At 37.2% G+C, this 18135-nt stretch overlaps 1 protein-coding gene across 10 annotated transcripts in view; it reads right to left on the reverse strand.

The window, feature by feature from the left end:
- ANKRD31 (ankyrin repeat domain 31) overlaps positions 1-18135 on the reverse strand; it is a 178920-nt gene that overhangs the window by 55746 nt on the left and 105039 nt on the right. For all 10 annotated transcript variants that reach the window (XM_027864206.1, XM_027864209.1, XM_027864205.1 and 7 more), the window contains 3 exons: positions 15083-15186; positions 6741-6828; positions 5802-5898 (listed from right to left, as the gene is read on the reverse strand). In XM_027864206.1, coding sequence (XP_027720007.1) covers positions 5802-5898; positions 6741-6828; positions 15083-15186 — 289 coding nt within the window. The remainder of the gene's footprint in view (positions 1-5801; positions 5899-6740; positions 6829-15082; positions 15187-18135) is intronic.

Consider the following 18135-nt stretch of genomic DNA (forward strand, 5'->3'; position numbering starts at 1 on the left):
GGAGTCAAATTTGATCCTATAGATAGCACTGAGATTTTTTGAGATGAGACACAAAACTGGAATACGCCTTTGGAATGATATACTGTTTTTAAAAGAAACTGTACAGAAAAGAGAAGAAGGTTGAAGGGAACTAGTACCATATATTATAGTGGATAGTGTGCTGGACTTGGAGTCAGGAAGACCTGAGTTCAAATCTAGCCTTAGACACATCATTTTTGTGCTCTGGGCAAGTCACTTGACCTCTCTCAGCCACAGTTTCCTCACCTGTGAAATGAGAATAATAATATCACCTATCTTTCAGGGTTGTTGTGAGGATAAAATGAGATAATATTTGTAAAGCATTGTGCAAACCTTAAAGTGTTATATAAATGCCAATATTGATGATGATGATTAACCCATGAGATCCAAGAAAGAGGAAAAGGATCCTATATTACAAAAATATATATAGCAACTCTTTTTTGTGGTAGCAAAGAAGTAGAAATAGAGAGGATGCCCATCAATCAGGGAATGGCTCAATAAATTATTGTACATGAATGTAATATAACTTAATATTATTGTGCTATAAAAAATTATGACAGGGATAGTTTCAGAGGAAAACCTTGTATGAACTGATGCAGAACAAAATGAGAACCTGGAGAACAAAACTTATATAATAACAACAGCATTATAAAGAAAAAAACTTAGGTATTGATAAGGTTTGAGATTTTCTCCCTATGTCCTTGATGTCTTCCTCTCCTTTAGATATTTTGTAAATTGATCTTTCAATACCCTCACAAATGTATTACCATGGGCACAGAGATAAGATCCCACTGTGTTTACTACTTATTAATTACGGAAAAAGTAATCCATTGAGTAGCACAAAATACCATCTTATAGGCCCTTTTCCAATAAGTTGTCTCCCATCCATGTATTCAGATCATTCAGGATTCTTTGGAAGGTGTAGCAACAGAAATAATCTTGTTCAATGATCCTCTGAAAGTAAATATCAGGTGATGCATAAATTGGGGGAGATACATGCTCAACAAAAATATTCATCATTTAGATGGTGGGGATCTAGCACAAAGGAATAATTCCCCCTGGATAGTAAAGTCCTTTAGAAGCTCTTGTTTTCCTTAGATGTTGTATTGATTCCATCAAGACCTAAGACACTGCAGAGCCTCCCGGAAAATGTCTATAATCACTCAAAGGAGTTTGGCCTGTCAAAGACCAAATGGATAAAGGATATTTATTGCCTATATTTCACTATGCATAGGACTGGAATCCTCTAGAGTATGTCCAAACTCTAAAGTATGTATACTTGGGATAGACAATATAGATAGACAGCGAGTTGGGCCCAGACTTGAAAAGGAGGAGGAGAGCACTTTGCAAACCACTTGGCTTTCAGTAAATTGCTTTCATGAAAGATTGCTTTCAGGAAATTACGAAGCACTTATACATGATCCCAAGTTTCCAAGAACAGCAAAAGGCTATTTTTCAATATCAGTTGGTATTGCTATATGACATCAAAACCTGAAATATTACTACCCCTGAAGAACTAAAGATGAGTATCACACAAAGGACAAGAAAGGGCTGAATAGTAGTTATGAGAAAGCTGCAACATACAACCAATTAAGAAGTCCAAAAAAAAAAAAAGCAGGAATGAAAGATATATGTGACTTAACTCCAATTGCTTCCAAACTGCCAGACCTTGCCCCCCACCTCCCCCAAAAAAGAAAAAGAAAATGACTCCAAAACATCTCCAAGCAGTGCTTCAAGGAAAAACACAGTATGGCCACAAATAGAACCAGAAATCTTGGAATACATAAAATAAGAGTTTTTAAAATTTTAAAATTTTTTAAAAAAGTTTAACATTTTTTTTGTCAATGAAATGGGGGCACTAGAAGAAAAAATTGGAAGAGAAGTCTGAGTTATGAAAGAAAGAATTGGAAAGGGAATTAATAGTTTGACACAAGAGGCATAAAACTTCACACAAGCAACAAACTTCCCCAAAATTGGAATGGATCAGATAGAAGCCAATGACTCCATGGGACAATAAGAAATATTAAAATAAAGTCAAAAGGCTAAGAAAAAAAGAGAAGGAAATATACGGTATCTCATAGTAAAAACAACTGACCTAAAAAACAGATTGAAGAGAAAAAAATTTTAAGAATGTTTGGCTTATCTGAATTCCATAACCAAAACAAGAGACTAGATATCACATTTCAAGAAATCTTAAAAGAAAACTGCCCAGATCTCTTAGAACTGGAAGGTAAAGGGAAAATAGAAAGAATTCACCAATCACCATCTATCTGAAAGAAAACTCCAAATAAAAACTTCTAGGAACCTTATGGCCAAATTCCAGAGCTTCCAAATTAAAGAAAAAATACTGCAGACAGTCAGAAAGAAAAAATTCAAGCACCAAGGAACCACAGTCAGGATCATCCATGATTTAGCAGACACTACTATAAAGCAATGCAGAGTTTGGAATATGATATTCCAGAAGGCAAAGGCAAAGTCTCTAAAACATTTGATGGAGCCCCTATGGTGAATTTTTGGGAAGACATGGACAAAAGTAGCATGGGGATAGGCAGGCACGGAAGAGTTGCTATCTGCATCACTGGATCACTCCCAAATTGGTGTGATTTGAGTAAGTATCTACACAAAATAGAAGCAAAGGGAGGATGGGTGAAAATATGGCCATATTTCTGTAAAAACTCATAATGAAATTTTAAAAAATGTAGAGTTGTTTAACTTTTATTTCGCCATTTTCACTACCAAGGAGAACAACCTTTGGACTAGAACGGACAATACATGGCTGGCTAATCAGAAATTGATACCCCAAATAGAGATATAACAATAGAAAGCAAGCTTCTTTATATTCCTTATGAATTCAATTCAGCTGGCCCAGATAACTACAACCTAAGGTTGTGAAAGAAGTGGTAGATATGATTTCTGAGCTGCTGTCACTGATCCTTAGAAGACTATGGAGAATGAGAGAGTCAATGCAAGACTGGAGAAGGGTTAATGAAGGGAGAATTTAAAGGAGACTCATCTAAAGAGACTGGTATAGGTACATGGAGAAATCATTGACCAGCTTAAGACTTTAAAAAGACATGTACAGGAGACAGAAGATCTGGATTCAAGTCCCTTCTCTGACATATATTAGCTATATGATTGTAGTTAAATTATTTAACCTCTCAGTTAACTCAGAAAACTCTATAGTTAAAGGGTAGCTATTGACATGCTTTGCTGGAGAGAATTTCTGCTGATGAAATTATAGGTCTGAACATAGGATGAGGTGGAGTGTAATATTAGCACCAGCGTCATATCAGGGATGGAGCTGAGGGAACGAATGGATTTTTTGAAAATTTATTAAGTTCTTACTATGTGCTAAGTGCTCCAGGTGCAAGTGACACCAGCTCTTAGCTCAAGAAACTTATATTCTAGTCGAGGAGTACAGAACTTAAAGGGGAGAGTTGGAAAGCAAACAGGAGTGGCAATGGAAAATGTGTTAAAAAAATTAAATGTGCTTAAAACCAAACACATTTAAAAAAATAACAAACACAAAGAACTGACAAACTATTGTTGCAAATTTAATCTTCAGAAAATAAACAAAGACCTTCAAAGGGCCCAGCAGCTGGAGGAGTAGTTAACTGATTCCTCTGAGGTAAGATGTAAGCTTCCTGAAGTTGAAAAAACTGCAAAGAGACCAGTAAACAAACAAACAAACAAACAAACAAAAAAAAATCCAGCTATTCACCATTACTATGAAGAAAAAAATTTTGTCATGGGCAAGACAATAGAAAGACTGGAATACCAAAGACTGGAAAAAAGTAACTTTCACTGATAAAACTTGTTTTTTTTATTTAAGCTGATACCAAAGCCATTGTTCAGAAGAAGTCTAGGTGAACCTGTAAAATCTGGGTATCTTCATAAGACTATAAAGGAATCACCCCCAAAGATGTTTGGGGAATTTTTTTTCACTTCCAGAGGACCTGGAAATCTTACCCTTATTGAAGGAACAACGAACAAATGTATCTTGAGAAGCAGAACTGTTATGGAATTACATAAATTCCCAAACAGAGATGTACTACTACAACATAATATTCCACCATACCACACATTGTGAAAGATTAAGAAATTTATCTGAGAAATGGGGGTAAACATACTTAAGTAGAACTCTCCTGATTTAAAGCCCATTGAAAACCTATGGTCTACATAATCAATGATAAACTTGGAAAAATGGATAGTTCATCAAAAGGTATACCTAACATTCAGTATTATAAAAATGTGGCTTCATGAGGAAGAATTAAAGAATATGTATCAAAATGTTCTGAACTCAGTATCAAGTAATGTAGAAAAAATGTGATCACAAAAAGTTTTTTAAATATAAATAGTTGTAAGATTTATTGTGCCTATAAATTTAATTATTTTTCTTTGTCAAAATTAGTTATCATACCACTGTAATATAAGTAGAAACAGGTAATCCTAGCAAAGTATATAGGCCAAGGATATGCAAAAGCAATACGTAATAAAAAATTTGGAATGTAAGTAGGTTAGGCTACTGGAAGTAAGAAAAAGAGTATTCTGTAAAGGAAATTCAATCAGATTAAACTCAAGAAGCATTTAAATGCTTAATGTGCATAAAGCACTTATGCTCAATGCTGAGGACATGAATATAAAAAGAAAATAGTCATGATCTCAAGGAATTTAATGCTATGGGAAACGGTAATAAATGAGATCTCTCCCTCCCTCCACCAAAGAATCATAAGATTTACATGTTAAATGCAGTAGAACAAAATCCTTTTAGAATAGCAACAGTTGAATGTAAAGGCACAAAATACAGACCATTAATGACAATATTTTAACAGAATCACAAGGAATCAAAACTGAAAAAAAATGCAGAAAATGTGAGTTTATTATGGAAAGGAATGTATATGTGAAATAAATGACAATACTTTTATAATTTTTTTAGTGCAAATGTTTCACTCTTTGAAAATATTTTCATTTTATTATTTGAAAATTTCAAAATATAGTCCTGGAAAGATTTAAGTATAGTTCTATTTAGAGAGACAGGAATAGATTAGATGATCTCTTTAAGTGCCTTCAAGCCCTGTGAATATTCTCTGGAAAAAAAAAAATCCAGCAACAAAAAATGCGGTTACCAGAACTTTGGTATATTCTTAACCTATTCTAAGTTTAATTATTTTAAAAAAAAATTTTATCATGAACTTGACAAATATCACTTTCATATTCACAGAACAATAGCAACCATAAATCTCATTATGCATAGCTTTAACTAAAGAAGTATATAATAAATCTAAAGAAGTATATAATAAATCTAACATAGTAGTACCAACACTGCTATGCTTGTGCCGACCTTTCTTTCTGAACTTCCTTCTGCTCTCTTCTGTGTATTTTTAAAATGTTTCCAACTGATGCTCTTTTCCTCTTGTAACACTATCACTACCTCCATTCCCCTCCCCAAACTCTGCACTTGCAATATAAAAGGCCTCCCTTTTAACAAATAATTATAATCATGGGTGCAGAAATTTAGAGCAGGAAGAGACTGAAAGGTTATCAAGTCCACTCTCATCATTTTAGAGATAAGGAAACTGAGGCAGGTTAAATGATTTGCCCAGGGTCATGCAACTATTGTCAAAGAAAAAACAAATTCACACATTGTTTGTTTGAAAATGTACGAATTATTTTGCATTTATATTCTCTCTGACAAGAGGCAGCCATGCTTAATTATTGTTGTTAATATTTTAAAACTGTGAAAAAAATGTTTATCTTAAAAGTAATCTTCCTCTTTTACTTGCCTGTATTTTTTAGCAAGATCATCCCTTTCTTTTTTCTGCTTGGCAAGCACACTGTCCATAACATCCTTAATCTGTAACATCTTCTCACTGTATTGGTCTAGAAACCACAAAAATAAAATGTCAATTCAGGGATTAATAAAATCCAGCTTCAGCTGCATCATGAATTCAGGTGAAAGGAGCTGGTGTAAGCAGCTCAAGAAAACACAGTTAAAATCCTCAACAGCTTGCAATTGTTCATCAAAGTTCTGAGCCATGAAGGAATACGAACAAAGACCCCAGAGCCCAGTCTGTTGGTGTTGGGCTGGCAGAGGAACATCTATGGAAGAAGGTGACCAAATAACAAAGTTTAAATGTAGAATGTCCCATCTGAAAGTGCATAAATGAGCTACACTTAGCATCACTCTTACATATCCCCCTATTCATTCTGTCTTCAGTGGTCACCTTAACAAAGTGAAGTTGAGCAGCCAAAGGGAAAAACAACATGTTCTCCAGACATCATCTTATAGCATCTCTGTACACTCGGCATATCCACAATCATGATTCTGAGTACCTCTTCAATTACTAATGTGCCCAGGGCTGAGAAGGACCACCCTGGAAAGTTGTCTTTGACAGCTATCAGATTACTGTCCCTACCAACTGTTTAGGCATAACTCTGTATATTTAAATGTGACACCTTTAAGCCATTTATTTTAGCTTTTAGCCATTAATTTTAAGACATTAAATTTTAGCTATCATTCATGGCACCTTTAATACTCTCCCCCACTTTCCCATTCAAACTGTTAGACTTGAGAAGTGACTTTATTTTACATTGGCCCATAGCATTCTTCAAACAATTTCTCTCAGAGGCATATGCTATTCCTTAGTATTAAAAAAATACATTCTAGCACTGACCTTGGATTTCATAACGTTAACCAAAAACGAATTTGTGTTCATAATTACCAGCATCTTTGGGCGTTCTTATTTCAAACAGCAATAGGTTTTCTTGCTTTTCTTCTATATCTTGTAAAATGGTGCAGATGGATTCATGCTATCAGATACAAATAACACAAATTGTAATAAGGCGGGAAAGGATGTTTTTCTCTTATATGACAATTGAAAGCAGTCTTATTTAAAAAAAAAAATACAACTACGTAAAAACAAAAAGGGCCTGCAGAGTGCTCCAGGTGGTTCTCCTACGTCATCTAAGTATATGGAAGTCTTCCTCACTTTATTTGTTGATATCTACAGATAGTTAAACTAATTTTAAGATGTGAAAATAATTTAATGGACTACTTAATCTAAATGCATCAGTTGATCAATAAGCCTTAATTAAGGGGCTAGTGAATACATGGCACCATTCTAGGCATGGGAGATACCAAGACAAAAATGAAATATACCTGCCTTCAAGGAGCTCACATTTTATCAAAGAAATGACATGTACATACATACATATAACACATTATATATGTCTATTTGTGTATATCAAGGTAATTTGGGGGAAGGCATTAGGAACTGAATGGTTCAGGAAAGGACTTATAGAGAAAGTGGACTATGAGCTCAGCTTTGAAGGGTACTAGAGGTTCTGAGAGGCCCAGGAAAAGGAGGCATGGGGTGTTGAGGTTTAGAGGTGCTGGGACCCCAAAATCACAAATGGGTCCTGCCCAAATGAATTTCAGCCAAAGATAAGATTTATTAGAACATCCACCATATTGGCCAGATTCTTAAGGAATCTGAACATTACTAAGCTATTGGTTAGATTACAAAAATCTGAGCACTTTAATGAAGTGGATCTTATATACAGAAAGACTGTGGGAGAGATCTAGGAGTGGCCAAGTAGTTTGGGGTGACTGGAGGAGGGGTCTAAGGAAGATCTGGATGGGAGTGGCCAGCAAGCTGGGGTAAACAATGCCTGGGACCTAAGGGAGAATGGAGTCTAGATAGGAGTAAGAGTATCATTCTGCTTTTATCAATGCACAAATTTTAAAAATTTAATTCTCTCATATAACCTTAATAGAAAAGTTAATTAAAAGATGCTTACTAAAAGTACACACATGCTAAACCACACATGACAGATTATTGCCATTAGCTAGGAGTTGGCTATGTTTGTCACTCACTGGAGTTGTCAACATTGAGTCACTTATTTGGGCTTGGCAACAAAGATAGTCTTAAAATGTAGAGATTACCTGGGTGGGGGTAGGGGTGTGGCAAAAGTATAGGGGGACTGGGGTCTCTCCCAAGCTTTCCCTAATAGCCCCTCAGCATGGATTCTAGTCCTGATTCTATAGCTAGTTACCTGTGTGATCTTGAGCACTTCCCCACTCTTGTCTTTGATAAGGTTATTAGGATTATGTTCAGGGGCCTCCAAAAACACAATTGTAACCCATGTATACAAATAAAAAAGCTAAAAAGGTCCCATTTTTTGCATGAAGTTATTCCTATGGTAGCAGAATGTGGTGCAGCTAAAAATTTTGGTAAGGAGAGACCTAGGTTCCCTACCATCAACACCACCATGTAGACTTGTAACAAATGAGAATTGTTCCATGAATCTTTTAGTCAGTTCACTTCTGCTGCTAGATAGTGATACTTTGAGCACATGGACATTTGGACTCCTGAGGTCATAGGAAAGTTGGAGAGGGCAATGAGAGAACTTCTCTAGTTGTCTAGGACTATATGTCCCTGAACCCATTTCCTCATCTATCAAATGAGGAGGTTGGACTATACATAACTTCTAAGCTTCCTTCTTTCTCAATTATTGTGTTTCTGGTATCATAGCAGATTAGTGAATTATCAATTGAATGACCCAAAAGATTTATGAAACTCTAAGTCTTGAAAGACTAAGATGCAGAAAGGCAATGGAGTATTAATGGAGAGCTTTCCAAATATGGAGTAAGAAGATTTGAGTTTGAATTCCAGCCCTGCCACTTACTGTTGGTGTGGCCTTGGGTAGGTTACTTAAACTCTTTGTGCCTCAGTTCCTCATCTGTAAAATGGGTGTGGTGAGTAGGGAGACTCTATGACCTTTAAGATCCCTTCTGCTTATAAATCTAAGATCCTGTGAAAGGAAATTTTAATTAAGTGAAGAGACAGTAAGCAGCATTAAATAGTGGACAATCTAGGGGGGTATACAAGAATATTGGGCCAAAGAGGAAAGGGCTTATTTTCTATTTACAATGATTCCTATTTTCCTCTACCCTCCTAACACACTTCTTTGGTAATGGGAATTAGTTGTCACTTTTTAGGTTTAGACAACAAAAATAAGGGCATCCAATATAGCTTTTTGTATGTTGCCCTCAAATCATTGCATAGAACAATTCTGTGTAGATAGGGAAAAGGCAACTAGGGAAGTTCTTCTATTGCATTCCCCAACTTTCCTGTGACCCCTAGAATCCAAATGTCTATGTGCTCAAAATTATCACTCACTACCTACTAGACTGGGCAGTTAGGTGGCACAGTGGATAGATTGCTGGGCCTGGAGTCAGGAAGACTCATTTTCCTGAGTTCAAACCCTGTTTGCTTCAGTTTCCTCATCTGTCAAATGAGCTAGAGAAGGAAATGGCAAACCACTCCAGTATCTCTGCCAAAAACAAAACAAAATCTAAATGGGGTAACAAAAAGTTGGACACACCTGAAACAACTGAACAACACCACCTAGTAGAACCAAAAGATTCATTGAACAATTCTGATTCATTACAAGTTGACATGGTAGAGTTAGTGGTAGGGAACCTAGGCCTCTTCTCCCAAAAATTTTCAGCAGGACCACATTCTGCTACCACAGGTACAACATCATACAAAAAATGAGTTCTTTTTAGCTTTGGTATACATGTGTTACAATTATGTTTTGGAGACCCCTGGACCTAATGCTAACAACCTCATTAAAGATAGGGGTGAGGAAGAGAAAAGTACCTAGTTTTCTAACTTTCCAAACTCTAAAAAGAAAATTAGTGTCCTTCATTTCTCTTTCTCATTTCATTTCATATTCTTATTTTTAAAAATCTTTATATTCTTTTGTATCATTTCTACTTCCTTTAAGGTGTTTGGGAAATTCCTTCCCCTTCTGATGAGATTAACTGAACCTTTCTGGAAATGGTGAGAAAAATAAGCCCCTCCACCCTAGGTAAATGAACTGGTCAATAAGATAATGAGATTCAAATAGGCTGGTCCATTAAATACTGAAACTAACAGGGGCCCCTCTGCCCTGGGCAAATGGGCTGAATAATGGAATAATGACGTGCCTAGATATGCACAAAACTCTGAGTTATCACCCCCTTGCCCACTGGTTACCTCACTTTTCTGTCCCTGATTACCTCATCTCCCCATACAGGGCAGGTTTTCTACTATAAGAATCCCGAGCTTCTCCTGGCTAGGGGGCTGCCTCCCCTAAGAGGTGGCAACCTCCCTTAAGGAGGAGCCTGCTAGATGTGTTATCTGGAATAAATGCCTTTACTTGATTTGGAAACAGTCTGAGAGAATTCTTTCAAGATGACTACACTTTCAAGATGACTACACTACACATACACACCTTGTACCTCAACAGTTTGGTGATCTTGTATCTTATTACTTCCACTTCCTCCCTACCCATGCCATACTCACATAGACTTGTAGGAAGTAAACAAAGAGAAGCCAGGTGGTGCAGTGAATAGAGCTCTGATCCTGGAATCAGGAAGAACTGGTTTCAAATCCAGCCTTAGACACTAGCTGTGTGACCCTAGGTAAGTCACTTAACCCTGTTTGCCTCAGTTTCCTTATCTGGAAAGTGAGCTAGAGAAGGAAACGGCAAACCACTGCAGTATCTTTGCCAAGAAAACCTCAAAAAGGGTCACAAAGGACATAACTAAAAATGACTGAACAACAACAACAAGTAAACAAAACATTACAAAAGTCCCAAAGTAAGATACATTTCTAAATCTAGGGACAAGATCAGGAAAAGGACAAACCGCTGATGTAAGGAAGTGCTATCCTGAATAATTATAAGTAATGAAGATCCATGCATGATGCATGGAATTAGTTGTTCCCAGCAAACTTTTTCATAAGCAACAATTTCACAGTATGATCTGGAGACAAACTGCTGATGTGATGAAGCTTCTTCTCTATATATCATCAGGAAGCTGCCACTGTAAAATGCAATCAATGAAAAAATAGTCTTGGGAATTATAACATGAAATTTTTTAAGGGCTTTTAACAAGCCAGGCTTAAAAAATTTGAAAGCTGGTACCTGAGGTTTTTAGTGGCTAGAAACATTGTTAAGTGGAAGAAAGCAGGAAGTTTTTTTAAAAGACAAAATGAAATGAAATGTGAATTAAGTGATAGTTGATAATACTGTAACAGAATTTAACTAAGATTACTTAAAATTATAACTAGATGCTCTTATTTCTTTTATTATTGCTCCATAATACATATGAACTCAAATTTGCTGCACAGAAGGTAACTGTAAGTAGTTAGAGGCTTAAATTGTTTTCTTACTAAAGAAGGCAGCAGGGTGTAGTGGAAAGGCCACTGGTGACACCTGAATTCAAATCTGACTTCTGACATAAACTAGTAGTGTGGCCATGGACAAGCTTCTTAACATCTTTGAACCTCAGTTGCTTCATCTGTAAAATGAGTATGTTAACACCCTATAGTATTTCCCTTGCGATTATTGTGAGGATCAAATGATATAACATATGTAAAGCACTTTGCAAACCTTAAGACATTATATCAATTATGTTTTGTAAAATATATATAATTATGAAACTTCATTATGTTGCTCTATCATACCACTGTTATCCATCCCTTGAGAAAGTCTAATTGGTCAGCTTATATGCAAAAATGAGTGCCCCTGTACAACCTGTGGCAGCTGCCCAAACTACGGGCATCATGCCTAGGTATGACTAACCAGCTAGAGAGCATTCTTTACACATTTGGCCCTATTAAGGAATGGAAAACTTCACACCCAGTAACTAGACACCAGGAAAGTAGTGCCCTTGATAAAGAACACAAATATCTAGTCACAAGAAAGATATATCCTTCATTGCAAATTAATAAATTGCTTTCTGGCATGGGAATGACAGCAACAGAAGCAAGCTACCTCAATGCCACATCTTCCCTAGGTTGGCTGAGTGAAAAAGTACTGTGCCTGCAGAGCTGAGAAGCCTGACCCTGAAAAGTGCCAGCTTGAAAGAGCCCGCCAAGGTCTCTGTGTGAATTTCTGAGATAGGTCCACCTCCTTATCACCAGCCTAAATGTTACAATTTGTCTATTTCTATGCTTACGTGTGTGTGTGTGTGTGTGTATAAAATGTTCCACACTCACACACATATTTGCCATTCTTTGAATAAAAACCATTAAAAAAAACCTTAAGTCTTACAAAGATAAAGCTTTAGCTTTCTCTTTTCTAAGCTGTGTATGCATGTTTCCCTTGACATAAGAACACAGGGAGCCTTTTTCAACCCTTCTTAATTCTAGTGCCTTCCCTCTTTTAATTACTTTCTATTTTTCTTGTATAGTTTGTTTGTACATATTTGTTTGCTTGTCGCCTCCTCCTTTAGATTATAAGCTCCTTGAAGGCAGGGGTTGGTTTTTTGCTTCTCTTTGTACCCCAAGTTCTTAGCACAGTCTCTGGTATTTAATAAATGTTTACTGACTGACAATATTATATTGATTTTCATATCTATGACCCATTAGGCCCAGCATTCTGCCCATCATTATGGTACCAAGGCATACTTTGTGGGTGTTCTTCCTAAAAATAGCCCTTAAGCTACAGTGGTTTCTCCCTGGTTCCTCTTAATAAAGAATTTATTAATTAAACTGAATTATTGTCTATGTTATTTTCAGTCTGTACCACCACCAACTATAATGAGTTGTATAAATTTGTTACCTGCTGTGTAAAGTAATACAATACTGGTATTTGTCTTCAACTTAATTTTCTCATGCTTCAAAAGGTGTATTTTAATCCTAGTATCCTGAGATTTGGGAACAAGTTCATGCTTACTCTATCAGGCCCTGCCTGATAATCGATCAGGGGGAAAAGGGAGCAGAGGTAAGACTGTATTGCTATTACAATATACCTATATGTGAAAGGTACAAGTTGTTCTCTCAGTGCTAAGATTACCAGATTATCTGTGGTTTGGGAGTAATCCATTTTAAAAAAGCCTCTGGCCATTATACTAATTAAAAGAAGGTTGGTCATACTCTATAGGACTTCATGTATTCATGGGAAAATTCTCCTCCATCCATCAGGCCAATGTTTGCCTAACAAAGTGAGCTCATATCTAATAAGAACATCTATGTTAGCAATCAATAAATACTTTTGAGAACTTGCTACTATGCTATTTTAGTATAAAGTTTCCCTCCTACACAGGCTTTTATATACAGTCAATTTTGTCACTGTAGATTAATTATGGAACCCAATGATTTCCTGGTTCCTGGGGTCATTTTTTCTTCCAAACTCCCCTATTACTGTCAAAGGTACCACCAACCTCCCAGTCACCCAAGCCTGCAAAGTTGATGTCATCTCTGACTTCTGACTCCCTAAACCCCACATATCCAAGTCTTATTTTGACCTTTACTACATCTCTCATCTATGTCCCGTTCTCTCCAATCACACATCCACCACCTTGGTAGGCTCTCATCACCTCACACCTGGACTATTACAATGGCCTTCTGGTCAGCCTCCCTGCTTCAAGTGTCTCCCCCATCCCAATTTGTCTTCCACTTAGCTGTCAAAGTGATTTTCCTAAAGAGCAAGTCTGACTATATCACCCCCTGCCCCAATCAATAAACTCTAGTGGCTAATAATGGAGTTATCTCAAAAAGGCCCTATTTGTTATTTGAAACTTTCACAACCTGGCCCTTCCTACCTTTCCAGTCTTCTTACACTTTACCTCCTTGCACATACTTTACCACCTAGCAACACTAGCTTCCTTGTTGCTCCTCCCACTTAGCATTCCATCTCCCAACTAGGTACCTTTTCATTGGCTATCTTCCATGCCAGGAATGTTCTCACTCCTACCTCCACCTAGGTCCTTGGCTTCCTTCAAGTCTCACTTCAAATCCTCTCTTTTGCAAGAGGGCTTTTCTGTCATTCCTACCCCACCCCCCCATCGAGTGCCTGCCCTCTGAGATTACTTTCCATCAACTTTGTCTATATCTTGTATGAATTTAGTTGTTTGTATCTTATCTTCCCCATTAAAATGTCAGCTTCATGAGGGTTGAACAAATTCTACAACTAATTATAAAATTTTGATCTTAGCTAAGACCTGGGACACGGTACATTTGCACTTCTTTATGTTCCTAAGTGCTTAGCAGCTAGGTAGTGCAGTGGGTAGCATGCTGGACCTGGAGTCAGGATGACCTGAGTTCAAATCCGGCCTCAGACACTTAATAACTGTGTGGTAGTTAAGCAATTTAACCTCTGTCTGCCTTTGTTGTGGTTTAGGGGTCCTGGGAACCCCAAAATGCAAAGGCAAAAGGGCAGGGGTCTGCCTCAAAAGAATTTGACCACTCAAACCTCCTTCCAGTCCAAGTAGTTTATTAAAACACTGGTTGGGGTGGGTGAGATTCCTAGTGAGTCTGCACTATTTGTGACACCAGTACAAGTGGGCCAGATTTTAAGAATCTGAACAATTTAATGGGGGCAAGATGGACACACCGGGAAAATGCCAGAGATCTGGGTTCATGGGCTTTGGGTTCCAGGTCCCAAAGATATGGTCTTTTCCTTTTAGGGGTCCAGTGCAAATCCTATCCCCATCACCTCTGCTTCCTCATCTGGAAAGGTGGGGTAATAATAACACTTACCCCTTAGGATTGTTGTGAGCATAAAATGAGATGAACTTTGTAAGGCACTTTGCAAACCTTGAAATACTATGTAAATGTTTATTGTTATTATTATTATACCTGGCATATAGCAAGCCCTTGTTGACTGACTGACTGGTGGATTAGTGAAGGCTCACTTATACAGTGGCAGTATAGCAACTAGAAGTATTATAAGAACTCACTGTTGTAATCAGTCATTTGGGGGAGAAAGGGATGAGGGCAGTGGTGGAGAGACAGAGAAGCCAAGATGAGTGATAGGCACACCAGCATATTAACTACTATTTTGTATTATGTACACTAATGATCCCTTCCAATAAATAGTATGTGCAATTTAGAGATAATCATACAATTTCTTCTTGGCATTCTGTTGTTGCATGCTTTAAACAAAATGGAATAATGTCTTCAGCTTTTTCTTATGATTCAGCAAATGCTACCCAAAAGTAATCCTGGCTGGCACAACAAGACTGGCATTTTCTGTCTTGAGGAATATGAAAGATGTAAATTTCACTCACCATGGGAACTCTCTCATCTTGATGTGAAAATGAAAGTGGACCAGTACATTTAGTTTTGCAGCAAGACTCCTGTTTTTGTCTTTTTAACCTTGAAGAAAGTTTTTCTGATTTTATGAAAAAGAAGAAAATATAGTAAGTAGATATAAGAACTCAATTACTCTTAACCTGCCATAATGGAAATGGGAATAACACCATTGAACAAAGTCTGCAACTAATCATAAAATTTTGATCTTAACAGTTAAGACAATCATATTAGGCCAGTTTCCTTCAAAGCTCAGCTCAAGCTGATCTATATTAGAGGCCTTTCCTGATTCCCCCAGGGCTTCCCTGACCCGCCATGCCCCCACCAAATTATCTTATATTTATTTTGTTTATATTTTATATACACTCACATCTGCTCATCCTTTTCCCTTACTAGAATATAAGCTCCTTGAGGGAAGGGTCTTTTTCATTTTTGTCTTTGTGTTCCAGCTACAGTTGACCCCTTGGTTCCCTAGTGAAATTCCTGGTACATGGCAGGCACTTAATACATGCTTGATTATTGACTGACTGATATTGATTCAGATTAATTAGGTAAAGTCTATTCTAAATCAGTGGTCAGTCTATATTATGCAATTTATATAAATAAATGCAGTTGAATTGTTTTCAAGTACACATAGAAAGTAATAGGTACAGGCAACTAGGTGGTGCAGTGGATAGTACTACGGCCTTGGAGGCAGCAGGACCTGAGTTCAAATCCAGCTTCAGACCCTCGACACTAGCTGTGTGACCCTGGGCAAGTCACTTAACCCCAACTGCCTCACCAAAAAGCAATAAATAAATAAATAAATAAATGAATAAACAAAAATAAAACAAACAACAAAAAGAAAGTAATAGCTAACAACATGTGGTCAGGTCCTCTCTGACCTATGTAGTTATTATGCACTGTTGTTGTTCATCCTTTGTTTTCAAAGACCAATGTCATCACTAGTGATGGCTTTAAGTAAGGCATAGTTGCACAAAGTCCTCAGCCTCATTCTCTTTCCCAGGGTCATCAAAGTCCAATGGTAGGATAAAAGTCAGAATGACTGGCAATGGCCCAGGATGCAGTGGATGACCTTGGCATCTTTGATGTCTGACCATGCTCTAAGCGCTCCGTAGCACAGCCACCTTCATGGCCGTTGGAACAAATTGTTCTCATCTGCCCATTACACCTGGGGGGAAATCCTTACATGCTTGGGGTAGACATCTCCCTAACTCGTCAACAGGTTTGAAGCCTGTCAGTTATCCCCAACCTGGTATAGCTGGTCTGTCGAGAGGTTACCAGGGTACGGCTGCTGCACCACATACTACAGTTTCTTGGAGCCACAAGTGAGATTTGGGTGAAGGTGGACACAAAAGGTGAATGAGCAACCCTGAAAAGGGCTTGACAAGCCCTCACACCAAAAGTGTCAGTCCTCCCTGAACACCCCACACATATATACAGGATACACACACACACACACACACACGTGCACATGCACATACATATATACATGTACCATATATATATATGCCATAAATCTTTTGTCACTAAATTCATTAAGTTTGTTCAATTATATATAGATATGGATTTATAATTGTCTGATTTCTGATTTAGCTACATCCAAGAAATGTCATTTAACCTCTCAAACTCAATTTCCTCATCTGTAAAAGAGGGGGAGGTATTGAACTTTATAACCTATAAAGTCCCTTATACATAAACCTCTAAATTCATGATTATACTAAATTTTGGTATATTGTATCATGATTATTATTTTCTTTCACATAATTATTGTTTTTAGGACTTGTTCTTTGACACACTCCTTATTTAGGATTTCATTATTATGTTCCTAAGGGCACCTAGTCAGCACAACTTCGTTCTCTCACTCCCTCCTCCCTTCCTTCCTCCTTCTCTCCCTTCTTCCTTCCTTTTCTCTTTCCTTCCCTCACTCCTTCCTTCCTCCCACCAGCAAGTCTAAAATAATGGCATCTGAATCCTTTTTTTCTGTAGAGTTTAACATATTTTCCTCACTAAACCTTTCAGACATACTTACCAGGAGCTTATTTGAGTGTAAAGCTCAAACTCCCCCTTTCTTCTCTAACTCACTCTCCTTTAGGAATGCTAATTGGTGAACTAGTCAAGTGCAGGGCCCAGACTGTGCTTCTGTATGGAAAGATAATGAGCAGTACCACCTATTTTCTCCCTTTCTCTATGACCAGATCAGCCCATACTGAAGTGGCTGCAATGGCAAAGCAAGGAAAGAGGCGGCCCAAAAGTGGTAAAGGTGGCATAATCTGTGGTGTTTTCTACACAAAGTGAAAAATGAGATTGTTCTCAAATGTCTGTGCATTTATAGACTTACAGGATTCAAAGCTGGGAAAGACCTTGGAGGTTTTCTCATTCAATTCTCTCTTTTTATAAAAGAGGAAACTGAGGCCCCAAAAGATTAAATGATTTTTAAAAAAAAATCTCAAAAGGCTTAAAATGACAGATGTTTTGATATAGGTAACCCACAAGTTTTAAGAAAAAAAATGCCTCACAAAACATCTACACTTAGAACTTACACATATACATCCAAAAATTTAAAGTTGTTTCCTTACTTTAAGAAAAGTTCCAAAGCTTTGTAATCTTTATCTATTATGAACTTTTAAAAAATTTAAGCTATTAGTGGCGACCACATTCATCTGGGAAGCATCCCCAAACAAATCTTCAGTCAACCAATAAGTATTTATTAAGCATTTCCTACTAGCACTTACTCTGGGCTAAGTAGTGGGGCATACAATTGAAGGAACAGCACCTGTCCTCAAGGAACTTACATGCTAACACAGGAGGCACCATACTCCAGTTGTTTTTGGAATCCAGGGATCAGGATACAATTATTAGGATTTCATTTTAAAATATAACACTAATCCAATATGAACTAATGAGCCAGAAGTTCAACCAAATGTGGAAATAACTCATTTCCCAAAATAAGTAAGAGTTTCTTCACAACTAAATATAAGAAACACCTGTCCCTGATAGGAAACAAACTATTAACATTTTAAAGTGTCTA

The sequence above is a fragment of the Vombatus ursinus genome, unplaced genomic scaffold, assembly GCF_900497805.2.
Source record: "Vombatus ursinus unplaced genomic scaffold, bare-nosed wombat genome assembly UNPS02014774.1, whole genome shotgun sequence".
In the NCBI taxonomy this organism is placed as follows: domain Eukaryota; kingdom Metazoa; phylum Chordata; class Mammalia; order Diprotodontia; family Vombatidae; genus Vombatus; species Vombatus ursinus.